This window comes from Camelus ferus, chromosome 6 (genome assembly GCF_009834535.1).
Source record: "Camelus ferus isolate YT-003-E chromosome 6, BCGSAC_Cfer_1.0, whole genome shotgun sequence".
In the NCBI taxonomy this organism is placed as follows: Eukaryota; Metazoa; Chordata; class Mammalia; order Artiodactyla; family Camelidae; genus Camelus; species Camelus ferus.
In genome coordinates, this window is record NC_045701.1 from 7,654,849 (window position 1) to 7,680,937 (window position 26,089).

A 26,089-nucleotide genomic window follows, 5' to 3' on the forward strand; every position below is an offset into this window, starting at 1 on the left:
GCTGTTAGCAGTCAGAGTGTGTGTTTCCACCTGATGTGAATCGTGCTGCCATCACTTGTGAAGTGGATTTCAAAACCCTACCGTCCCCGAGTACCAAAGTGTGTGAATGGTGCACTTTTACTGCAAATTAGAAAAAGTCACTTATCCCAACGATAGTGTCGCACTCGCTCAAGCTCTCCTCAGTGACAGAGACACACATTGCCAAACGCTGGCTAGCAGAGAGGAGGATGTGCAGGGCAGTCGTGGGATGTCATCTGAAATGTTTGCAGGCGAAAGAGGCTCCTTGGATTATAGGAGCAGAAACTGAAAATGGAATAGGAGGGACAGTGTCGTGAATCTTATTTTGCTGTCTTTTCATGGCTCTGGAGTTCTGACCTCACCCCTAGAGCATGACTTACATAAAAATAGATAGCTTCAAGGTAAACCCTCAAGATATACATTTTCTTTTGCTGGGGAAAAAAAATGACATTTATTAGGTGTTTTAGTCTGTGAATTGATGCTTAGATGTCAGACCTTCTTAAAATAAATCTGACGGTCTCGAAGCTTGGTCCAGAGCACTCCTTCTCCTCATGTCTCACAATTACTTAATAACCTCAAGGCTCTGCTGCCTTTTTCTATATTTCCCTGTCCAACGAAGAAATAGCTACCAGCTCCTGCTTTCCCCCCTTGGGAACAGAGAAGACAGCTGTGCTTCAGCTATCAGCCCATATTGTTGTCCATTCTCTAGCTGATGTTATATATTATAACTAAGAATGGAAACAGTTCTATACTAAACAAGTTTTAAAAACATGCGTTTAGATATGGAGTCAGGAAAAACCATTCCAGTCATTTGTCTGGTCATTCCTATGTCTGGCTGAACTGATTGTCTTAGAAAAGCATTATCAAAGAGAATTTTTAAAAAATTACCATTGACCTGCAATCCAGAAATACATCTGTGATGAATCTGAAGGCTTAGAACTTGCCGTATGTGTTGTCTGGATGTCCTGGGCTATGTCCTGGGAATTGGCGGTGGAGAACCCAGTAGGATTTTTCTTCTAGGAGTTGGTCACTAATCCTTCAAGATCTTATAGTCTTAAAATGATTAATCTGACATCTCCATTTCTGCTTCTGGTAAGTCTAAATAATTTGTTTGTGATTTTTAATGAAAAGCAGACCCTTCCCTGGTCTCTTGCCCAGAACTCCGTTGTCCTTGTTAATTCCAGGGAGACTTTGTGGAGTGGGAAACAGGGCAGAGGTGGAGTGGGGATCTGGGCTGTGGGATAATCCTCTTAACCAGCCTCACCCACCAAAATGATCTGTGCACCAAGAAATGTTTGGTGTCACCAGTCTGTTCCTGTGGCTATGGACATGCTGTCATCTTAGTCCTCTATGGCTTAATTTAGAGGAAAGCCAAAGTATTTTCAGGGTTTAAAGTTACAAGTTATTTCCAATTTTTTTGCCATGACTCCAAACAATTTGGTTAGGGAAAATTTCTTAAATGACATGGTCTAATATTCAATGAATAGTAACTGATCTTCAAAGAAAAAAAAAAAAGCTAAGCTAATGGAAAGAACCAACAGGAATAGGTTCCTTTGCCTGGTGAGGTAGGATGACTTAACCTGGATTCCTGTTATTTTGACCTACTTTGGCACATCTTCAGCAGGTGGTGGTACGTTAAGGAGTCATAGAAATCGTGCAGCTGGAATTAGCAATCAGTTGGCGACCTTTTAGGCAGGAGCCTTTGGCCCTTTAAAGAGAATTCTGAGGCCAACAGAATGTTTTGACTGATTTATTCAGTGAACTGTGATGTTATCTGCTAAGCATACCATGAACCAGACTCATAAGAAGCCAGAAAACAAATAGATTTAAACCCATATCCTACTTGTTATAAGACCCATTTCTGTGTCAATGGATTTTTCCTGTCTTTGGACTTGTAACTGAATCACCAGGTTTGTTTACTTTTGCAACATTCCCTTAAAAAACATAAAATCTTACAAATTGAAATACCAGGGTCATAGGTGGCAGTGGCTTGAGATATGCATAGGCAGGTGTGAGGTTATCTCTTGGTCTAAGGTGTGAGAATTTTGGAGTGCTTATCTCTTGGTCTAAGATGTGAGAATTTTGAGGTGATGGTGTAATGTAAGGTTATTTCATAGAAGGCAGTAAGAGTAATTTTGATGTTTTTGGCAAAGCAGAAACTAGATAAGATCTCCAGTTTTGGTTTGGTTTTAGAGCTGTTCTTTTCTGTTGTTGTGAAAAACAGACTTTGAATGATGAGAGCAAAGAGCTGACCCCATTGCTCTCAACTGCGAGCAAAGGAAGACACAACCTAAATGTGGCACAATTGCTCTTGTTAAGGGGAAAAAAGGAATTGGTGTCTAGAGTGAGGCTGATCGCTAGAAAAGATTAGCGGCAGTTCTGTGAGTCAGATGACTTTTTTTAGGGTCTAGTATTATCCAGAATTATATAAGGGACACATACCTATTGTTGGAAAAGAAGTTTTTAGGAAATTCCCTCGATCATAGTCTAACCACTTAGTAAATTAAAGTGAGTACTTTTTCCTGCTGATGTGGAACAACAGTTAACAGCCCACACTGAGAGATCCAAGAGAAGGATTTTGATTAGACATTTCTGGTCTCAAGGTCCTAGAAAATCTCCAGGAACTATATATTGAAAAAAAATGTAGTTAATTCTAGAATCTTTATCCCAACCAAGAATAATTGGCTGAATGGCCAGTTACCTTTGTCTTAGTCCCTGATTTCACATAGCCCCACAAATCCTCAATACCAAATACGAGTGGAGGGTCATAGCTCAGGGGTAGGGTGCCTGCTTAGCATGCAGGAGGTCCTGAGTTCAATCCCCAGTAGCTCCATTTAAAAAATAAATAAATAAACTTAACTACCCCCCCTAAAAATAATTTAAAAAATTTTTAGTTTAAAAAAAATAAAACAACAAATATATTCTGTTGTTCCCAAAAGTGATAGCACAATTAGATTAGGAAAGACCAAAAAAAGAAAGAAAAAGAAAAGTTTTTATATGCTGATCTTAATGGCATCATCTTTTGTTGGGTGAGAATTTATTCAGTATTCGACCTACTGGATAGGTAAAGTGGAAGCAGCTTCTCTTGCTGTTTAATTATTGTATTCAAGGTTTAGTTGGTCACCAGGTGGCTAGAGAGAGAAAGAATCCATTGCCTTTAAATCGAGGTCTTCTGTGCATTACTGTGTAGTAGGAGAGTTCTAGAGAGAACTGCATCTAAAAATCAAAGCCATCCACTGCTCCTCTCTATGAGAAATCTGTTTCCTCTCTGATTTGACAGAACGTCCTCATCTAGGGACAAAAGCACTCGTTTGGATTTGACTTTTAACAAAAATACCTGTGCATCAGGGAATGCGAGTCGGTTTCTCTGGAAGGCTTAATCTAGTAGGGATAGAAGCGTGTTACAAAGGATTCAGGTTCTGTTCCCATTGTCAGGGCTACCGGCACCGTCAGGGAGAGCCACAGGAGAGCGCGCGCCTGTCTTCCTCGCTCTGCACAGATCTCCTGCACACACAGCTCAGCCTGCTCCGAATTCACGTGGGGCCTCCTGGCCCAGCGTTTCAACGCTTCCGCGCCTAAGTCTTACGTGTATGAAGACAAAAGGAAATAGTCAAAGTTTCAAAACTCGAATTTTGTCATGTTGTAGGTTTAGTTTGCAAATGCTTGATCTCTTGACAGTTTGAGGTGTGTTTATGTGTATGTATCTGACAAGTATATGCAACACTTTTTATTTTTTAAAAAAATGGCTTTTAAAAAGCTGTTACCTTTTCAGCAGAAACCACTGTCATGATAAAGCTTTTAAGAAGGTGGCTTTAAGATAGTACATGAGGTTCAGGACTTCGGTGGGGATGGGGAGGCAGAGTAAGATGGGGACACAGAGTAAGGTGCAGGACCTTTTTTAAAATTATTATTTTTATTTTTTTGGAGAGGGAAGTCATTAGAGTTGGTTGGTTTGTTTGTTTAATAATGCAGGTACTGGGGAATTGAACCCAAGACCTCGTGCATGCCAAGCATGTGCTGTACCACTGAGCTCTACCTTGGCTCCAAGGATCCTTTTTTTTTTTTTTTTTTTTGGTGGCTGTAATTTGACGGGATCCTTGAGTCACACATCAACTTAATACCAAGGCTGAGGATGTCAAAGGGCAATACGGATGTGTATTGCGTATAACAAGTGGGAATCGTGCCACGTCCGTGATGTGATGCCTCGGCAGGACTGCCTGAGCCCTGGGGAAGGTTTAGTTCAGTGACTGTGCATGTGACAGCTGTTATAGAGAGGTGACTTCTCCATCTCTGTGCTTTTTCTCTCCAGCTGAGACTGAGATAGTAACATCTGGACTCATCAGTCCCTCAGGAAGGCATTTTGGAAACCAGCAATTAAAAAGAGAACCTTTAAGTGAGTCTAGTTAGCAGACGAAAATTACAGTTCTGTGGATTTTTCTTTCTTCTCTTTGCGGCAGAACCTGTTGTGGGTAGTGAGGGCGCAGCGTCCTGGTCCTTGCCAAGAATGATATACCAAGCTTCCTGAAGCTTCCCATTTACACAAGGTCTTTTCATCTTCAAAGAGCCCTGCAAGCATTTATTTACCATCGCTTGCCTGGGAGGTAGGAGTTGTTCCCATTTTATAGATGGAGGAAGTGGAGGTGTCAGGGACTTGCTTGAGGCTACCCAGGGAGTCGAGAGTCAGAGGGAAATGCAGAAGGATTGCCGGCTCCTCTTCTTAGCTGGGTCAACCTCCTGCCCTTTTTCTCTCGTGACATTTCCCCTTGAGAGCCCCAGATTGATGATAATGTAAATCTAAAGGCATCAAATAATCCTGAGCAGGAAAAAGACACCAAGTCTGTCATGTGTGTGTGGCGCCTGTGTGTGTGTGTGTGTGTGTGTGTCTGCCTCTGCAGTTAAACCCTGGGAAATCTAGAGCTAGAGAAGAAGCCATTTAACCCTCCTGAGGTTCGTTTGCCACCTCTCTAGAATGGGGCTGCCTACTTCCGAGTTGTTGTGAACACTGAAATCAAAACAAGCTTATGAGGACAAAACCTTTAAAACCTGTTACAGAACTCTGCACATATCAGGCATTATTGTCGTTGCCAGAAATGACCATAAGACTGCTCTACCAAAGGGGCAGGGCTTTTCCAATTAGGGGGCCAATTGCTTTGGTGATGTTCAGCCAGGATCAAGGACTGTTTTCAAAGAACCCAAAATCAGTAGAAGAAAAGCCTCTGCCAGGGAAACATACTGGTATTATATGTAGTCTAAATTCAGCAGACAGAATGGCAGAACACGTGGATTATCAGTTTGCACAGGACGCAGCTGGAACTCGGCCCTCCCCACTCAGGAGGACTGTTGAACATGCCTGGGCTGTGAAACACAGCCATGCTGTGTACTTCCGGGTCTCTGGCCCAGGAGGACAGAATGTGCCAAACTGATCACAGCCCGCAGTCTGTTCCCCTCCCACCATGGAGGTGCGGTGAGAGCTCTCTGCAGACCCTTACGGTGGGTGGCCTGGGGCCTCCCGCAGCAGCAGGGAGAGCGTGGAGAGAGAAAAGTGCTCCCTTACTCCAGGCTGCCACGGCCACTGTGCCGCAGGGCTCACAGGCGGGTGAGTCTCAGCCTCGACTTTTGGCCCCTCGGCTGGGCTCCACTGGGCAGGGTCCTTCCCCTAGAACTAGAGGTGGCCAGACCCCAAGGGGCCATCAAATTCTAGAAGCTACGAGTCACCAAAGTCCCTCCAGGGAACCAGGTGAAGACTCCTCTCCACCAGCCTTGACCTGCAGGCCAGCCTGCCGTCCAGGCAGCTGCAGAAGCCTTTAATACCCCAGCAGTTTTAAACAGGGGATAAAATAGAGTGACTAATCCATAAAGGACTCAAGCCATTTTACTGAAAATAAAATCAAATGTCTTAGGGTTTTTCTTTTTAATCTTTATTGGTTTTTCTGCTTACAAAAGTCATACATGCTGGTTGTAAAAAAATTCAAACATTAGAGAAATCTGTAACATAGCAGGTGCAAAGGCCTCCATATTCTCAGCCCTCCAGGAAAAACACCATCCACAGACTGGTGTCAAGATAGTTGTTTTTTTCAAGCAGCAGTTCTTGATGGTTTTTGCAACACACACAAAATTGCTTGGCATTCGTGAGTGTGACATACTGTCATGGGTTTGGCCATTTCGTGAGTGTGACATACTGTCAAGGTTTGGCCATTTCCTGGCAAGTCAGCTATAATCCCGCCCTGTTCAGTCAAATTCAAGAAAGTATATATATGTGCAATGGAGCCTGAGTGAAAGATATTGTTGGGGTAAGCTTAGATCCATATTAGTTTATTTTTATATAAAGCAATAAAAAAACTTTAATTTTTTTTTACTATTATTAGTAACAAATTCCTTGTGACACATCCCACATTGATTGCAACATCCTGCTGTGTTGTAGCAAACAGTTGAATGCCAGCGTTGTAAAGGATTGCTGTAGTAGCTGGTATGAACTGCCTGTCATATTATTCGGAGGATAAGCAGCTTTTCTCTATCCCCACTTTGGAAAGAGCTTAAAGTCTGGAGAAAAGAATTTCATTTCGCTATAAGGCAGGATTTCTTATCAACAATAACAATAATAATAACTAAGTTTTGAGTGCCAGCTGTTTCTGAGTTGTGTGATGTGCATGTAGAGAAAAGACATACATAAAATGATCGTATGTGCTGTGGCATTTATACATCAGGTCATGGACTCTTCAGATATGAAACCAAGACTCAGAAAGGTAGGTTGAGTAATTTTCCCAGCCTTAAAATTGTTAAACATTGTTATTGGTCACCCTAAGGTCAAAAACCCTACTTGGAATTTTATAAAATGGAAAAGAATGCTCTTAGAAGGCTGATGATTATTTCCAGTTATAAACGAGTCAGGTAACTCCCCGAAAGATATCTTGACATCAGTTCTGAGTAGCATTAAGTTTAACCAAATTCCTTATGAAACGTCTTTTGATCCTCGGTTAATGGTTTCCTACCAAGAGCAGTGTGTTCCTGAAGTTTGTTATTGGAGCGATTTAGCTTCGGCTGTGCAGTGTGATGAGAAAGGGGGGCCTCTGAGTTAAAGAAAAGATGAAATGTGTCCAGTGTGTCCAGACGGTAGGCTTACGTCTTCCTAGCTCTCTGTCTTTGGGAAAGTTATTTAGCCTTTTTGAGCTTCAGTTTTCTCATCTCAGAAAATGCGGACCATGCTAATGAGGATAATAATGATACCATCTACTTCGTAGGGTTTTGGAAGTAGCAAGTACAATCATGCCTGACACATTAGAAGCCCAAATACATGTTAGATATCATTGATTATTATCAACCCATTTAGATTGTCATCGAGAGATCACTGTTCACTCACAGAATGAAGTGATGGGTCCAACACTTGTACGATTATATTTTTTTGTTTGTTTTCTTTGGGGGGGAGGAGGCAATTTTAGGTGTTTTTTTGTTTTGTTTTTCTCTTAATGGAGGTACCGGGGATTGAACCCAGGACCTCATGCGTGGTAAGCACGTGCTCTACCACTGAGCTATACCCTCCCCCCCACTACACAGTTGTATTTTTTAATTTTTTGGAGAATGGGCATTTTTCTCTGGACCAAGGTATCTCCAGAAATAGGTCCTGAGGAACAAATGAAGTGTTGAGAATGCCCATGTCTTGTTGATTTTCAGTGTAATTAAAAGTAAAAAGCAAACTTTCCTACAGAGGCGCAGCACTAAGCGGCAGTCCAGCCCAAGGACCACGTAGCCAGTCAGCACGCCTGCATTCCAGGGCTTCCTGCCGCCCCGTTGCCGCGTGTCGTCCGCTCCTTGAAACTGCAGGAATCTGCCTGGGCAGGTGTGGAGAGCCTGCTTGAATTATTTCGGGTGCATGAGAGAGCAGATTATTTAGGCAACAGAGCTGAAAATGTGGGCAAATTAGAATTTTTCATAGCGAGATTGTTCATCGTTAAGCCAATTCATGATCATGTGTGTGCATCTTGCTTCAGATATCCTATACACAATAAACCTCTTTGCTGCAATGAATATGGATGGGGACTAATTTCATCAATACTCTTGTGACAGTAGCGGTGTCTGACAGATTTCATCCTTTGAAATACTGGCTGAGTTAATGTGTGCAGTATATATATGGGCCGAGAGTCGTAATTTGTGTTAAAAGAAGATTATTTTGAAAAGACACAACATTGCCTGTTGGAAAATGGAAAAGCCTGAGGGACAGAAAGCAAAGGGCAAGGAGATTTTTAGTCCGTTTCTCTCTTACTGGTCTGAAAACTCAAATTTATGGCACTAAACTGCTTACCTTTTGAAAAATTTGTAAGGCAGTGACTACATTTTTTTTTCCTCCTGGATACACTTGAATTCTGTAAATTGGCTAAAAGGTGGACGGAGGTGGCTTTTGTGTGTTGTTGGATTATATGGAAGACAGAGGAAGTATTCTGCTCCAATCTGCAAATGTTTGCTTTCTGGAAAGATCAACACGTGATCAGATCGCATTCAGAGAATTTGCCTTTTGGAGCAGGTGGATTTTAGTCATTTCCTAAAGAGCACTTGAAACTGAAATTGTCTTCTGAGATAAGAGAGCCACCCTGGGGGTAGGCTAGTGGGGTAGTTTAATCTGACCAGTCAGTATCTGAACCTGGCTCTGGAGAACCCTCCCATCAGCTCACCATGAGGTTCCTAAGGAAACTGATTCTAACTAATTCAGGATCTTCGGCCAACATTGCCCACTGGAGCCAAGCATAGTGGAGAGGAGGTGGGGGAAGGTCTCGGCAAATGGCCCTTTGCTTGAAAATACAGGACACTCTACAGTAAGTCCATTCATACCAAGCATCTTGGCCCCCAGAAGTCTTGTAAAATACGTCTCAGCTTGAGTTCCCTCCACATCTGAACGACCCTGGGAGCTGAAGCAAGGCTGACGGCCAGGAGTTGGGGGGCCTGACTCAGGCCACCCATCCTGTGCAGCAGTGGCACCAAACTCTGGCTTTGCACTACAGTGACTTTCCCACTACACCCACCCCCGCTCCCACCCTCTCCCCAACCAGGCTGTGAGCCACTGGGAGGGTGGGACCTACTGGGCCAGGATGGCAGTCCCGGGGCCTCCCCCATCATGAGCAGACTTCTCCACGTGAGACCTCCAGATCACTTGCAAGATTACAGGAGTGATTTTGGTCACTGCCTTAAGCATCATCGTGTCACTTCTCATGGGTAATCCACTTAGAGTCCAGGCAGAATGAACTGCAGTACATCATTTTCCATTTGATCCAGGTACAGGTTTACTCGGTGTCCCGTATCTGGCCTGTCCAGGGCTTTCCTATCTTATAAGGGCCTTAATACATGTGCTTGGCCTCCCTATGTTAAGATGGGATGAAAATGACTCTCGAAAGACCTCGGCTTAGTGCGTTTGCTGCTTTACTATCTCAGAGAGTTTTGATGCCGACTTCAACTAACGTCCCAGTGAGGTTTGTCTGTCTAATGTCTGTGATTACAGCTTGAGGTGAGACATAAGCAGAAGAAGCTGAGAGTCCGTCTTCTTTATTTCTCGTACAAATTACGTTTAATAGATGGTCCAAGTACTTCATGTTGCCTGATTAATCGATTCCTTAGGGCTTGGGGTGGGTGAGGCTGGTTCTGATTACAGACTAGTTAACTCATATGGGAACATCCAGGCAATAACTTCAGCTGGTAACATCTTGCAGAATTTCTCTCCTACCGCTTGGCTCTTGTGAGTCTCTAAAAAAATACTGAGCATAGCCGTCCCTCTTTTGAGTTGCAGGCAATCGGTGACACAAAACTTTGTCTTGACTGTATACTAAAAATATTGGAGGGGCAGAAGTGTGAAACATGATTGGGGTTCAGATGTCATAAAGAAGTTTCCTTGAAGAAATCAAGCTAGACTCCAAGATGAGGAAGCAGACTTGGAGATGATCACTTCTGTTCAACGTGATCTTATAACACGTTAAGTTGCATAAGGCAGAATAGACATATTAGGCAGTGAGCAAAGACACTGATGTGGGGGTATCGGAAGGCTTCAGGATTATGGCACGTTGATTGGATGTCAGACTTTGAGCAGTCTCTAACTTTGGGCAGTCAGACTCAGTTTTGGGCAGTCAGACTCAGTATGGCAACACTAAAAGTGGTTGATAGGAAAGGATTCTCCTTCTGGAATGGCCTGCCCTCCGTGAAGGTCACTGCAGTCCTTGCAGTGGTCCCATTGACGGGAAGTTAGCAGGTCCTCATGGTTTACAGTGAGGTTAAATCCAGAAATTTAACATGTGCTCTTTCAAAGCGTTCAATACAACATTGCATCAAATCCAGAGTAAGTGGTTGTGGAAGTGATCCCAGGATATGAGATTCCGCTGGAAGAAAGAGCGGGCTCTGTGTATATGTGTGTTATTTACTTCGTGCAACACATTCCTTGGACAAGCCATTGCTTTGTGTGAGGCATGGCGCTAGTAGGGGCTGTATGAAAATGAAATGCACTGGGGCACTTGCATTTGTGTGTTTGTGTGTGTGTGTGTGTCTTAGTAGATAATCTGACATGATATCCAGTCATAAAAACCACGGAAAATAAATTGAGTGTAATGGAGCATTCCAGGTAAACTGGCGAACGGTGCCGTCCTATACAGACAGCTCACTGTAGGTTCTTTATTTCACATATAAATTATATTTAATAGTTGTCCAAGTACTTTGTTTTGCCTAATTATTCTATTCCTTAGGTTATTTTTAATGCTTAATTATGTTCTTTCTAACTCTGCTCAATATATTTGTTTGCTTAGAAATGTGTTTTGTCATATTTGAGAGCTTTGGTGTAATATACCCTAATTATTTGGTTCTTCCTCCAGCATGAGGCACCTTTAAGTAATCAGTTGGTTAGAAACACACGCACGCTGTACCGAGAAATCAATTTCCAATGTTAAAGAACTCAGAAGCTACCTGTCCTGTTTGTCAGGATTCATCATTCTTAAATTCAGATAGGATATTAACTTTATGGCTGAAAGGTTTTGATCGTACAACAAATGGGCTAATTTTTAACACACGGCGACTATGTTAATTAAAAAAAGATGAGTAAGGAATTCTTACCGTCATATGTAACTTATTAGTGTTTTGAACGGAATCATTTTCCTGAGAAGTCTTGACTTTCTGGAGCATATTTTTCTCCGCCAGCCGAGCTACAATGCTCAGCCAAGACAGATTTATGACCTTTTAAACATAATGATGGAAAATGAGATGGGAGGAAACATTTTAGTATCTGCTTTGCTCTGAGGCCTAAACTGCGAACTCTCCCAGTTCTTGAAGGCTTTGAAATGCTGATTCCAGTCTTCTTGTGGGTTCTTAAACACCTTCTCAAATGACCCATTTTAATAACCCGAAAGCTATTATATAACGAGCAGCCATAATTTAGTCCAGTGCTCTAGGGGGACCCTCACAGTTCAGCAATGAATAGTTAATGCAGTATAATGTTTAGCAGGTTATTAGTTTTCACTATACAAATGCTGATCAGGGAACGCTTTTATAAGGTGTTTAAAAGAAAATGTAATTAACCGGTTGCGTGCTTCTGTTGCAGCTCAAATTGAAATTATTCCATGCAAGATCTGTGGAGACAAATCATCAGGGATCCATTATGGTGTCATTACATGTGAAGGCTGCAAGGTAAGCCTTTTTAATTGTTGTTTCCATTCGTGTTAGGATGTAGCTCTGTGATTTTTTTTTTTTTTTTAACTTCTCTGTCTAAAAATTCAACTCCTTGGCATTTCGAGTGATGAGAAATGACAGGAGAAAATAAATATTTGGATGTTCATTACGACTGAGGAAGTTATGTCTGTTTTTACTCCTCCCATCGAAATAACGGGAGGCTGGTATCAGAAAAGGTTTCGAGCGCTGCTTGTTTGTCGCTTCCAGTCCCAGAACGGATTGATCTGGTGAACGATCTCTTTGGTTCTCTTTTTTCAAAAAAAAAAAAAAGAGATGACTCTAGACTTCCGTAATGTCCCTGTTATTAGCTTTATAAGAAGGCAGTTCCAAAAAGTTTGATGGGAATGCGATTGAGAGTCTTATTGTTGGCGCACAGATGTTGACACATCCGGCCAAATCTTGGCCGGGGTTTTGCAAAGAACCTGAGTTTCAGACTGGTGTCTCCCTTTGTCCCTGCTGTTTTGGGGCATGTCTTACCCTTTCAGCGACTGTTTCTTCATCTGCAAAGTGACATTCTCCCCACCTTTTAGACCCCTTCCAAGACTAGCGTTAAACGCTGTAAATAAAAGTCCGTACAAACTGAAAAGTGCTATTTAAATCCAAGAGTCTAATGGCTGTTGTTACGGTTTTTATTATTACTGACGCTGGTCTCGGGACAGCGGGTACCAGCTGATGCATCGATGTGGGAACGGGAAATAGAGCTGTTTACCCTAATCATTCAAGACCCCCAAACCTAGATTGTTCTGTTATTCAGGTTTCACTGTATTAAGAGTTAAATCCTCCTGCTTGTATTGGAAGAGCCTTGAGACAGCTTGCAGGATAAAACAGTGCAAAATAAACAAGAGAGACGCCCTTTAGACCTGCAGGAAGCCTCTGAGCCCATTGATTGCCCCCGAGTCGGGCCTCGTGTAGCCCTAAGGCAGTTTGAGGCTGAAGCAAAAAATAAAATCTACAAATTTGGTTAGCCTTCCTTTAGTGAAGTTAGAAAATACAGCGTCATAAAACACAAAACCACCTTCAGACACAAATAACTACTGTGAAAGGCTTCAGGGACATTTGCCCCAGAATTTCCTTAAGTCTTTGGTTTACTGTTCAACCTCGTCACCCTTTTGCCACTTTGCACGGGTGCAAATGCTTCATACTGAGCCCATCCTGGGGCAGCTGGAAATTTCTATACACCACCTACCAGACTTAATTTTTTTTTTAATTTAATTTATCCACCTTTTAGGAATAGGGAGCTTGCTGCCCAAAGGGGATACTGAATCATTCGTCTCTATGGTAGCCCTTGAGGCCTCAAGGTTCTGGATTCCCAAGGAAAAAGTATTATTTTCTCAATTTGCCCTCCCTCAAAATTACTTAAATTAAACCAAACGCAGTCAACCTCCTGGCCTGTGTTATCCCAAGATGTAAGCAGGAGAGGGATCCACCTGGGACAGTTGTCACCCCACTGATTCGGTGAGTTAATTTGGCTGATGTGGCCGGCCGGCTGTCACACCTCCCCCTCCCCTACTCTGTCAGACCTCTTGGGAGAAGGCGACATGGACTTCCATGATAAAGGGCATAGGGGCAGCGGTGCCCTACTACCGGGAGCTCCAAGCAGACTTGATTTTGGTGCATCACCTGTCACCTTGGGATTTTCTTAAGTGGACACGGTCCTAGGCATTAATAACCACGGGTACCGTCTCATGCCCAGGAAACTGTCCCCTCGCTCTGGGTCTCTCAGTAATGCCACGAGTCATTTTGTGGGGCAAACTGGAGCGAGTACGGGGCCGAGGAGTGGTGGCCACAGCAGGGCCAGGGAGGGGTGGGGCCACTGCCTATGCAACACCCCAGCATTTCAGAAGATGCATGAACAACATGCTTGTCAATGAAATTTGACTTGATTCTCTGAATACTGCTGGGTTACAGAGGCACAAACAATGTGTATTTTCTTTTCGCCCCAGTGTTTATTTATGACAAAAATAAAAGCAATAAGAAAGCAAAAGGCAGCCATTATTTCTGTGATTTTTAGATCCCCTTCCAGACCCTGGATAGCCTCAGTGCCAAAGTGTTTTTTGGTTATTTTTGCTTCTGTTCCTTCGTTCTGTTGATTCTATGCGATGGAAGTCAGAAAAACAAACAATTAAAACTGAATTTTGTTAACAAATTGGGCCTCTGCCCAGCCTGGGACCTATACAATGGTACGTGTTTACATTCGATGTGTATAGTATTTGTTCTGCATCATAGTTTCTCTCCGCTACAGCTAAGGTTTTTATCTCTGGTTGTGGTGAAGTCAGGAGACTCTGCTTTTGCCACTAATGTTAATGATGTATCATGTTGTGTCCAGGTGAAGGCGGTTATGTCATGACAAACTGTAACGAATGTATCTCTGTGATGGTATCATTAGGCTTCAGGAAAATTTCTAATTAGATATACAAATAGATACCTAATGAGAGAGAAAAAAATAGTGACTCAGTCATTTTCTGAGCTAATTGTTTTGTGAATGTACTTTAAATTGCATTTTAAAAATCAACAACCTGAACATAGAAAACAAACTATGGTTCCCAAAGGAGAAAAGGCGGGGAAGGGATCCATTAGGAGTTTGGGATTAACAGATACATGCTACTATATATAAAACAGATAAACAACAAGGTCCTACTGTATGGCACAGGGAACTATAGTCAATTTCTTATAATAACCTATCATGGAAAAGAATCTGAAAAAAAAATATATATATATATGTTTGTGTATGTATAACTGAATTGCTTTGTTGTACACCTGGAACTAACATTGTAAATCAACTACACTTCAATAAAAAATGCAATTAAAGATAAATTTAAAATAAAATAATAAAAGAAACAAAAATCAACAACCAGAAACCAGAGAAGCTATTTAACTGCTGAAATGATTCTCTGTTTCCCCCTTGCTCAGGTTAGCACTGCACATGAACAACAAAAGTGGTGGACGTTTTGGTAGGTCTCTCGCTGGCCCCCAGGTGTTCCCAGCTCACCGTCTCCCAGTCCCTTTCACCACGTGTAGAAAGACAGTATAGTGTCATCCTTACGCCCAGACTCTGGAACCAGACTGCCTGGGATTGAACCCTGTTCTGCTCTCTACCAGCCTGAGCAGCTGCCCAGCCTCTCTGCGCCTGTTTCCCCACCGGTAAAATGAGGACAGTGACTGGAGTTCCTGCAGAGGGTGATCACGTGCATTTAGGCACTTGCACGCGTGCCAGGCAGATAGCAAGCCCTCGCTGGGTACTGGTCCTTGTTCTTATCACTCGTAGGCAAACGGCCCATGCCTGGGTGATGTGCTCTGTGAAGTCATGTGCTATTTCCAGGACACCTGTGGGTCCAGTCTTGATTTTGTGACCGTTTGTGATCTGTTATGTAGACTTTGCCAATAAAAACAACCAAAAATGAGCACGCTCTCGGGTGCTCTGTCAGCACTATCAGGGACTCAGACACGGAGAAGACAGTCCTTTCCTTGAGCGGTTTACATCCTAGTTGTAGAGTTGAGGCCCTCACAGGAAGAGCTAAATAGCAATGCAGGAACCCAATACCAGCGGAAGTCTGCGGTCTATGAAGTGACCCAGGAAGCACACATCCACTGGGCAGCAAGGGGCTAGAAACAGGGAAGTCTTGGTTGCATTCTGGGGACAAGAGACAACCCAGTTTCACTGGAGCAAAGGACCACTTAATGTGCATCATAGAAGATAAAGAGAGACAGGTGCTGCCATTCCCCAAATTATTAAGAGCTCTGTTATGCCAAGGTTTTTATTATAAAATTTGTTCATTGTTCTTTTAAAATAAGGAGGGGACAGTATACTAACTAGCACTGGGCCAGCCCTGAATGTTGCATTTCAGAAGAACATTGAATCCAGGCCGGCAAGGGCTTAGTTCCATCAGTAAAGACATTTCTGAGCTCTTGGAACAGAATTTAGTCCCAGCCCTGGATGGGCACTAGCAGGGGGTGTAAGGTAAGCTGGGCAGACCTGCCGGGGAGGGGGGGTTGGGTCAAGAAGCATATGGGCAGAGGAAAGGGGCAGAAATAAAATGAAAGGCCGTGGGTGTTATGGTAATAAGTTTCGCTCTTCAAAGTGAATCCAAAGGCTGAAGTGTATAGAGAAAAATGACCATTGGGTGAGGTTTCCTTTTGAGAAATGGTCCTGTTTATCATTCACCTTCCGTTCTTCACATCATCATTAGATACAGTGGCTGCTCAGAGGCTGGTGATGACGATCATTTATTTCAAGATAAAAAACACCCACACAGACTTTTTTTTAACCATATCCTTTTAGACTTTTTGGCTCTACAATTTCAACCACAGTTTTCTTCCCCACTTTTGTTGAGAAATAATTGACAAACATCACTGTATAATTTATGGCATTCAGCATGGTGGTTTGATTTATATATATTGGGAAATGATTGCCACAGCTCTTTGAGCTAACATCCATCTTCTCACAAACACAGTTGACCCTTGGACAACACGGCTTTGAACTGCTCAGGTCCACTTACACTCACACAGATCTTTTTCAATAAATATATTGGAAAATATTTTGTAAGTAAATATACATTTCTTTCTAACATTATCTTTTCATTTTTGATGCCTAATGTTAGTAATACGTATAACATCTCCAGTAGCATGTAAGACAACCTTGATGTAAGTACTCACAGACAGGTAATTCATCTTGACCACAAAGGACATAAACTTTGATATTGATAAATACAGTATAGTGCTATAAATCTACTTTCTCTCTCATGATTTTTCAAATTTTTTTTCTCTAATTTTGTTTTACTGTAAGAATACAGTATATAATACATAAGGCATACAAAATACGTGTTACTTGACTGTTTATCAGTAAGGCTTCCGGACAACAGTAGACTGTTAGTAGTTAAGTTTAGGGGAAGTCAAAACTTAAACATGGATTTTTGACTGCACGGGGGTCTGCAGCTCCTAACCCCTCACATCATTCAAGGGTCAACTGCAAATACAATAAAAAGAAAAGAAAGAAGAAAAGAATAAAGGAAAACATTGTTTTTTTCCTTGTGATGAAAACTTTTAGGATTTACTCTCTTAGCAACTTTCCTATATACCATACAGCAGTGTTAGCTATAGTCATCATTCAACTATAACCTTTAAAAAAAATTTTTATTGAAGTATAATTGCTTTACAATATTTCAGGTATACAGCAGAGTGACTCAGTTATACATATACATATATGTATTATTTTGCAGATTCTTCTCCATTATAGGTTATTGCAAGATATTGAACATACTTCCCTGTGCTGTACAGTAGGTCCTTATGGTTTATTTTATATGTGTACAGTGTATCTGTTAATCCCAAATTCCAAATTTATCCCCCTCTACTATAACTTTTACAATAATATTGTACAATTGAGTATTGAAGTTAGTGAATTGACTTTTGATTACAATTAAGACCCTTTGCCTCTTGATCAGTCTAAGAACAGAGTCCATCTGTCAAATATTTATTCATTGAATACATTTAAGATGGTATCTTATGCAAAGCTTCCTCTTCCACCCATTAAAGGAGACTGTGGAATAGTTTCTTTGCATTAACAAATATGCTATCTGAAGTTAACAATAAAAAGTCTTTTCAAAGATATCCAGAATGTATAATTGGTACTCTTTTTTTTTCCTGAAGAGTTAAAGCAATTTCTGGAGCTTTTTATGCATTAGATTAAAGACATGTCGATAAACGTTCCTTTTAGGCCAAATTGTTTTTCAGAGGATTCTAACATTTTTATTTTAGTTGTAAAATATTACTAGTTCTGGATCAATTTTGTCCACTTCTCACATTGATACATTCATGCTCAACATTTTTACTGTAATGTTTTATAACACTTGGTCCCAGCGTTCAAGCTAGCCATTTAAAATGAAAGTTAGACTCGACTCTTATTATATCCTATGGCATCAAAGTTTCATTTCCGTTACATAGGGGTGATAAGAAAACATTTTTTATTTAGCAAAATCTTGCACGCCTTTGATGAAACGCACAAGCAGTAGGATGTGCTAAACCCCAATTTGCATCAAGATGATTTGGTTATTTGAGGGGGTTTTTTGTATTTTTCTTTTTCTTTGGTTTTTTTTGGGGGGGGGGGGGGGGTTTGTTTTTTTTTTTTTTTGCTTTTTTGGTTTGGTCTTAATCATGCCTCAGCTCATAGAAAACCCTGGGCTTGGGACCCTGTCTTAGATAGGGTCTAACATGGTGTCCGGCTCAGAGGAGGGCCCCTCATGCTTGCGTGGAAATCACCAGTGCTGAACGTGTCCACTTGGATTGGATCTAAGGATCTAGCACATCATCGTACACCAAAGCAGACATCTACACTTGCCAGATACGGCACATGAGGTCAGCTTTAATTGGAGATCATCTGCACGTACAGTGCTACTGGGAGGCCAGTCATTACTGCATGGGGAAGTAGTTGAGCAGATCCACGTTTCCGTGATTTACTGCTAACAGATGCACGAGTCTGGGGCTGGACAGCTCACGTTGGTGAATGAAGCTGCCTGTTCTTGTCTAAAGAACAAACTTCCTTCTTCATCTGCTTCTCCGGAGACTGCTATTCCTGCCTCCCCCCCCCCCATTTTAATTTTATCATTTCCTCCTCCTCTTCCTCACCCTGATTTTAATCTACGCGTGCCCTCTCTTTACCCCTCAATAAAATTAAGTTGCCAATTATCTTCTTTCTTAACTTTACATACTTAACTTTCTGCCCACGTTTATCCCAAGATATTTCTTCTTCCTCACCCCCATACTGCTGAACATTCCAACAGAAAGTTCCCAAAATAAATAAAATTGCAACAGAGTTCATGCCTTTCCATCTAGGATTCTCTGCTCTTCTCCGCCTCGGAAATGGAATGAGTCCACAGTCCCCCAGATCCCGAAATTTTAGTTGTATCGGAAAATACAATAACGCGGGCAGGCATATGAGCATTCACAATAAATCGTAGAGTTATGAATAAATCTTGGTTGTCAAAAGCAAATGTGTAGCCTTTCCAATGCGTCTGCCATTAGAATTCAGCAAGGCAGCTGTCAGCTGTTTTCTTGTAATTAAACAGCCAATGAGCAGCTAATTAAGACATATGTGTATACAGACGTGGAAGTGGGTATGTTAATGAACTGTAGGAATCAATTCATTAAGTGAAAATTGTCAAAAGACCAAACATCAGATCAGCATTTCAGCCTGTGCCTCACTAAGAAGGAGCCCGGAGCAGGAGGGGAGCCCCCTGGGAGCCAGATACCCTAGTAAACCGGGGTTGAGCACCTCCCAGCTACATCCACATGGCTCTGTCCAGCCACCACCCACTTTGGGGCGAAACTGTTAGTAACCCCAGTAGAAAACGCCATGTATATTTCACAGCTTTTTTTTTTTTTTTTATTAAGAAGATCTAGCAAAGGAAAGTGTTTCCCTACATGCATAAACCTGGTACTCAGTATCCTATAAAATGTCATCTCCCTCACCTTGTCTCTGAACCATTGTATGGAACTTTGACTGCACAACTGAAAAATGGGACTTTTTACTTGTTTGTTTGGTTGTTTGTTTTTGTTCTGCCCTGCCTGTTTGTCTGGATGCTTTTTGGATAGTGCATTAAGTTGTCTCTGACCTTTGGGATAAGATGCACCCCAGGGTTCAGGAATTCAAATCCTGGCTTCTCTTCTTACCTGCTATGTTACTTTGAACAGATGGTTTAACCTTGCTGAACTTTAGTTTTCTCATTTATACACAGATATAAAAATACCTACTTTGCAAGGTTGTTGTGAGTTGCAAATAAATCATGTTTGCAAAGTGTCCTACACAGTGCCTGGTACAGCTCAGCATATGACTGTCACCACTGTTTTTTATCATGGTCTCATTTTTCCACTGGTCATTCACTCCACAAGTATTTGTTGACTGCTGTACTGGGTTAGCTACTGGAAAGAAACAAAGCAAAGTGAGGGAGACAGATCAGTACTACAGCAGGTTAAGGACTCAGCGGGGGTTACCTACAGGACTCTACCGGTGCGTGTGGGAGGGGCAAGGTCAGAGAAGGTGAATCCTGAAGATGGAGCGCTTCCAGGACAGGCTGAGGGGGTGGTGTCCTTTGAGAACCTATGAACGTGGTAGTTTAGATTTGGCCAGAGTGTGACTTTGGGAGGAGGACCGAATGTAACTAATACAGCTGCCTGTACAGGTGGTCATAGCCTGGTCATCAGCAGGGAGCCACCGAGGGCTAATAAGCAGGGAAGTGACTTGATCAGTTTATGTTTTAGAAAGAGGTCTTCAGTGACTGTAAAGATGCATCGGAGGGAGAGAGAATGGGAGCAGGGAGCAGCTGGGAGGCTGTGTAATAACCCATTCAGGAGATGGGAGATAAGGGAATCTGAGAAAATTGCAGTAAAGATGGAGAAAAGTAGATGGATTTGAGAAACATGTAGGTGGCCAGAAACAGTCTAATTTGGTGACTGCATGGATGTGGGTGTGGAGGAGACAGGGACGCCCATGTCTCTAAAGGGTGAACAAGGTACCCTTGACTGAGCAAGAAAACACGGGAGGAGGGGAGCCTGGGAAGTGGTCAGTGGGTCAGAGTATGTTCTGTTTGGAATGAAAATTAAGCCATTCGTCTGAAGTTTCTGGAGAGTGTGTGTGTGTATTGGTGGTGGGGGTGATAAGGCTGTGGAAGGCCAAGCCACAGCTTTGGGTAGTTGCCTGTCCAAAATGGAGAGCAGCCGTTCTGACAGCCTGGCAAAAAGCTGGGGATGCAGCAAAGCCAGCTCCGTCCAGGCACGTGCTAGTCAGTTTCTAACCACCAACTCTCTGGAAAACTGTGTCAATATGCATGTGCGTTACTTTAGTTTTTGTTCCACGGGTACCAATTCACACAATTCACAAATAGTAAAATCTACAGTACTCTTTAATCAGCTTCATATAGGCGACTGATCCTTCTGGAATGCACTCATTGATTTTGCTGAAATCCGTACCTGTGGCTGCAGTGGACCAAAGACTGTAGCGCCAACACCATTTATCATTTACATTAATGAATAAGAGGAAAGTGAAACGAGGAAAAACTTGTTTTGGAACTTCACTCAGTCGTCAGTGATGACGTGAGCAACTTCTTTGTTGAATCAGATAGTGGTTTTTAAAACTGCAAGAGTATGTCCTCCCTTTTTTGGGAGCAGTTCACATCGTGATGGCTACAGACATGGCATACTTTTAAGTTTAACCCACATTGTTAATGTTTTCCTCATCACTGTTTAAATCTAGACAGTAAGCAGAGCAATGAATCAAGCCCTGATTTGCATCAGTTGCCCATTTCCGTGGTGTAAATCCTCCCACCACATGGTGAACTTCAAGGCTCCCAGCGTGACATCTCACTTCACGCAGGGTAAGGATGCACACCGTCATGCAATAAATGATGTAAATAACCTCACGGACAGGGATAATAATAGCAAAATAGTAATGAAATAATAAGTTAAGGTTTTATCAGAGTTATGTTTAACAATTGGTTCACAAAATTCCCAAAATGTTAACATTTATCTCTTGCAACCCCAGTGTGAGCTTTCTGCCACACATCATGTCCTCAGCCCTGGCCCTGGGGAGCTCCAGTCTAGTGGGATCGATGCAAAATTTCATAGTATACAGCCAGGGCGGTTTTTTTTTTTTTTCAATTAGGCAATAGAATTTTCCAGAAAACAGGCAGAAATCAGAAATAAAACTCAGTGAAAGGCACTTTGAGAGGCTGGGTGAAATAAGGGAGGAAACAGTGAAGAGTTAGTTGTCTCTGAAGCGGTGGAAATGGAGGCAGAAGGTTGATGTGTGTCAGGACATCGAGACTGTTCGGCACCAGTTTTGTTAGTCCCAGCACTTCAGGAGAGATATTTACGTGAGAGGGCACTGCACTTAAAATTAGGACACTGAGGTTTGAGTCCCAGCACTGACACTGAGTGGTGGGACAGCCTTGAACAAGACACTTACCATTCTGAGTTTCAGTTTGGTTATCTGCAAAAAATCAGAAAACTAGAGTAGATCTCTGGCTCTTAAGTAGGGGAAGGCAGCAGAGTCTTCAGGGAGCTTTGTTAAAATGTTTACCATACAAAAGGACATTTCTTCTTTTTTGACATACGAAAATGGAGATTTCACAGGGTTCAAACTAGTATGTACGTCTGGGACTATACCCCTGAAAGTTCTGGTTCAGTAGATCGCAGGTGTATTTTATAAAAGCTCCATGGATGATTCTGGTACACCGTCTGTTTGAGAACTACTGAATCTGATCGTCTCTCAAATTCCTTTCATCTCGCAAGGCGGGTTTGTATTATTCTAAACCCCTTTGCAGTAACTGCATGTTAGTGTAGTGCCACTAGGTGGTGGTAGCGTGCCACAGTCACACCGAGTACTGTTTCCTACCCTGAAATTCATCATGGTGGCCCTCTGCCCAAGCCCACCATGCTTATAATGGCACATCTCCATATATTTTGACATCCATACAAAGTGAACTTTTAAGAAAGCCAAGGAAGTAATTCATTAGCTCAGCTTTTAAAAGTTAAAACTTTAAAACTGTGTACTTAATATCTTTCCCAGCTGACTCACAGCTTCAGCACTCTCTCTCTTCTTTATACACATCTGCTCAATTCCGCCCCAAAACTCCAAGCACTGGCTTATGCTGTCACTACGTTCTGTGTGGCCTCGAACTCCCCAACCCCTAGAACTGGTGTCCCATTTCTCAAGGGGACCCTCTCCAGGATCGCTCCCCGGTCAGTCGAGATTCTGCTTCTACATTTATGAGCATGTCTACCTGTAGGAAGGAAGGTACCTACCATACTCTCTACCTCTCTTCCTCCTATAACCTTTCTCCTCTTAGGTGTTCATTAGCTTTAAATGCTTTATCATTTTGCCTTCCCAAATCTTCTGAGAAATCTCAAGGAATAGGAAAGGAAGAGTTTTTTTAAAAGGGGGGAAAAGGGGAAGTAAGGAAAACCAAGCCCTCATTGTGTCTGAAACGCAAAGGTTAGTGTGTATCTGAGTCAGCCAGGCTTACCTCGCTCTCCCTTCAGCGGCTCTCACCTTATAACCCCGCCTGACCCCCCTGTTTGGTATTTGATAGCTAGACTTGTGAGCATGACTCTCTTGACTTAGTCCCAAAGAAAAGTCTCTTCTCTAGTTCTTAGCTGTGCCACTCCCCACGCTTTCCCCAGGCACTTGCTCCACTGATTCGGTGAGAAATGGTGCTGCAAACAGTAAGATGTATCTGCTCGCTCTCTTGCCCCAGACCCTTCAAAGCTGAGGCATCCAAAGACATGTAGTCCTTTTCCAGACGTTGGTTCCAGGCTCAGTGCTGCTGCTCCAAGAGCATCTGGGAAGCCTCAGGGGTTTGCCTTGCAGTTGTTGGCATCATTACTCAGACATCTTTAATGATATGACTTTGCATCCTGGAAGTCGGTTTGTTGTTATTGTTTTGTTTGTTTTCTAAAGGAATTTAGAAGTAAATAAGGTAAATAGAAGGGAACTTAATCCTTCTGGTCAGAGATGAGGGGGAAATCATGACATGGTGAGACTGGCTGTCTCGTGTGAATAACCCACATCAGGAGGTGGTATTGAAGAGGAATCTGTAAGTTGCCTGGGCAGTGGCAGTGTGGCCAGCTAGCGGGGCTAACCCGAAGGGAAACACTAATTTCAGAGCAGACTCGTCTTGCTCCTTTATCCTGCATACCTGTGTCTTTACTCTGCCCTGCTTAATGGTCGCCTTTCTAAGAGAATCCTCAAGAGGGAGTCCTTCTGATATGCAAAGGAAGCAGAGAAACAAAAGGGATAAAAGTGTGAGTCCTGGAATTAAACCGCATGGTTTGGATCCTGGCTTTATCCCATCCTGGGGGCTTGGGGAGGGGAGGTTCTGGGGAAGTCTCTGTGCCTCTCTAAGCCTCTGGTTCTTTGACCTGGGAACCAGGGAAATGAGAGCACCTGCCTCGTGTTGCCCTTGTCGGAATTAAATGATGGGAATCCATAGAAGGCACAGGAAGCCTAGTGAATAATAAGCACTATTTCAACGGTTCCTGGGATTTGTTTTAATCATGTAGGTGAGACACAGAGACACAAAAGTGACATGTGGGAAGACGTTTGTTATACTCACAGGTCCCTCGAAACAGGAGACACAGCTTGCCACGCAGGGGACCACAGGGGGAAGCACCAGGGTCAGTCAGGAGGCGGAGGGAGTGAGGGGGGCGTACAGGCAGGAGCCTTTCTTGTGATTTTCTATAACTGGCGAGGCAGGCAAAGCAGGGTTAGGATTGGCTAGTTAAAATCCCTAATTGTGTGGTACCTGGTGGTCCCAGAATGATTAGGGCAGGGCAAGAGTGGCCCCGAGGGTGAGAGCCTGATAGAGGAGGTGGCTGGGTGTACGGGCTCTGGACTGGTCGGTCTGCATGTGAAAGATTTGCTCCAGGCAAGTCGTTTGCTGTCTCTAGAAATTAGGTAGCCCTGGGAAGTGCAGTCTTTCCTGGGTGAGCAAGACCTCAAGATGTCAAAGCAGTAAAAATGCAGAATAAAAAATGCAGTTAATACAGACACGCAGAGATTTCTCCTCCCCGACCCCGCTGCCATCATCATCATCTTCGTCATCATTATCACCACCATCACGCCCTCCCAGAGGTCCCTGGTAGCAGAGCAAACCGGTGGTTGTGTACGGCTTCTGGGCTAACATGCTGGAACTTTCTTAGTGGTGGTTTGCTGTTAACTTGAGTTGAATATATGGAAAGTAAAGACCAGCATTTTTTTTTTTTCCTGTGTTAATTACCCAAGCATTCTTCAAGAGCTGTGTCTAGTTCCGAGTTTCAGATGATTTTTTTTTAAGGAAGTGGAGAAACTGGAGAGGATCCTCAGAAGAAATACTGAAAGTACAAAGGAACCTAGAAAGAAAGGTGCCCGGGCTGTGATTTGGTCTACAGACAAGGTACCGGGAGGCAACCTGGCAGCCCACAAGTACCGTTTCCATTTAAAGAAAAAAAGAGAGATTGGGCAGACATTCTCCTTATTCAATGATTATAGAACAAAATGGAACAGTCTCATTGTGAAGCAAGCAAAATTCAGCCTCAGCTAAAGGAAAGGCGAATAGTTCCTGATCCTAGTCGCCTGCAGTGGTAGCAGTGATAGCAAACACGGAGGGTCTGGATGGTGGTCGAGCCTCAAGAAAGAAACCCCTTTCAGCCTGGACAGAGATTATACGTCTCAGACGCGACTGAACACCTAGACAGGTGACCTCTTGCTATCTCTTCCTAAGGATTATTGGCCTCCGTTACCATTTATATTTTCTTGAATTCTCTCCATTAAGCCCCAAAGAAAGCTTTACTTCATCTCACTTTCTTGTCACAGAGGGAAAAAACACACACAAAACCAAAAAAAGAAAAAAAAGAAAAAGGAAACCTACAGCTTTTTAGATATTTTGAGAAAAGAGAGATTGCTTCACAAAAGAGGCAAGACTTGTTATCAGGAAGATCTGAAGTACCATGGAGAGACAGTCTGAGACCCTGGACCCCCAGCCTGGCCCACGTGGATTAGTGAGCAGTCTGGCAGAGAGCAGGGAGCGTGTGAGAGGTCAGTGCCCACCCCGCCCATCCCAGACTGGTTTCCCAAGGAAAGAGCTGGAAACTGCCCATCGGCTGAATCCACAAGGTCCTCAGACATCACAAAAGAAAGCAGATATATAGACTAGACTGTTCTTTCTGCATAGCTCACGTACCTGTCCACCTGCACGTTGTCGGAAAATCAGAAAGCAGATAAATAGAAAGAATATTGAGATCACTCATGGCCCCACCAACCAATTCTTTTTCTTTGGAGGCATAAACTTCCAAAGTTTATTCTATGCTAAATATATAGATTTTTCCCTCCAAAAGTGGATTATATTGTGTTTAGTTCCTTAGCTATTTTTTTTAATTAAGCAGTGTATTTTTATCATCTTTTTACGGCAGTAATTGTATTTCTGACATACCATTTTTAATGGTTCCTGAGAATATGAATATCCACTGTGACTTCCAGTCCACTAGTGTTGGACATTTAGCATCTCTCTAAATTTTTTTCACCTTACAAATAGAGCTGTGATACACATCCATGTAGGTAAATCTTCATACCTTTATCAACATTTCTTTCAAATATATTCCTTAAAGGATACTTACTAGTTCAATGAATAGGCATGTTTTTAAAGATTTTGATAGATTTTGCCAAGTTGGTCTCCAGAATAATCTTCTGGTGAGAGAGTAATTTTACCTCACCCCTCACCACTTGTGTACCCTTGGTTAGGGTCATCCATCTTCACCATTAAAGATTTGAAGATGATAGTATTCTTTTGTACCCTTCATGGCTCTGCTTCATAGAAATGACTCTGATTACCTTTTTTTTTTTTAAGGGTACATCTCTAGT

At 42.6% G+C, this 26,089-nt stretch overlaps 1 protein-coding gene, 1 long non-coding RNA gene and 1 other non-coding gene across 8 annotated transcripts in view; 1 reads left to right on the top strand and 2 right to left on the bottom strand.

Moving 5' to 3' along the window:
• Positions 1–26,089, top strand: part of RORA (RAR related orphan receptor A) — a 696,960-nt gene that overhangs the window by 647,031 nt on the left and 23,840 nt on the right. For all 6 annotated transcript variants that reach the window (XM_032481052.1, XM_032481051.1, XM_032481050.1 and 3 more), the window contains one exon: positions 11,579–11,664. In XM_032481052.1, coding sequence (XP_032336943.1) covers positions 11,579–11,664 — 86 coding nt within the window. The remainder of the gene's footprint in view (positions 1–11,578; positions 11,665–26,089) is intronic.
• LOC116664082 lies at positions 364–25,005 on the bottom strand. The gene is made up of 4 exons (XR_004320415.1): positions 24,933–25,005; positions 15,869–15,876; positions 10,285–10,291; positions 364–375 (listed from the first exon to the last, which is right to left on the bottom strand). It is a non-coding gene; the product is annotated as an uncharacterized LOC116664082 (long non-coding RNA).
• On the bottom strand, positions 7,483–7,554 carry TRNAG-ACC. Its single transcript has one exon. It is a non-coding gene; the product is annotated as a tRNA-Gly (tRNA).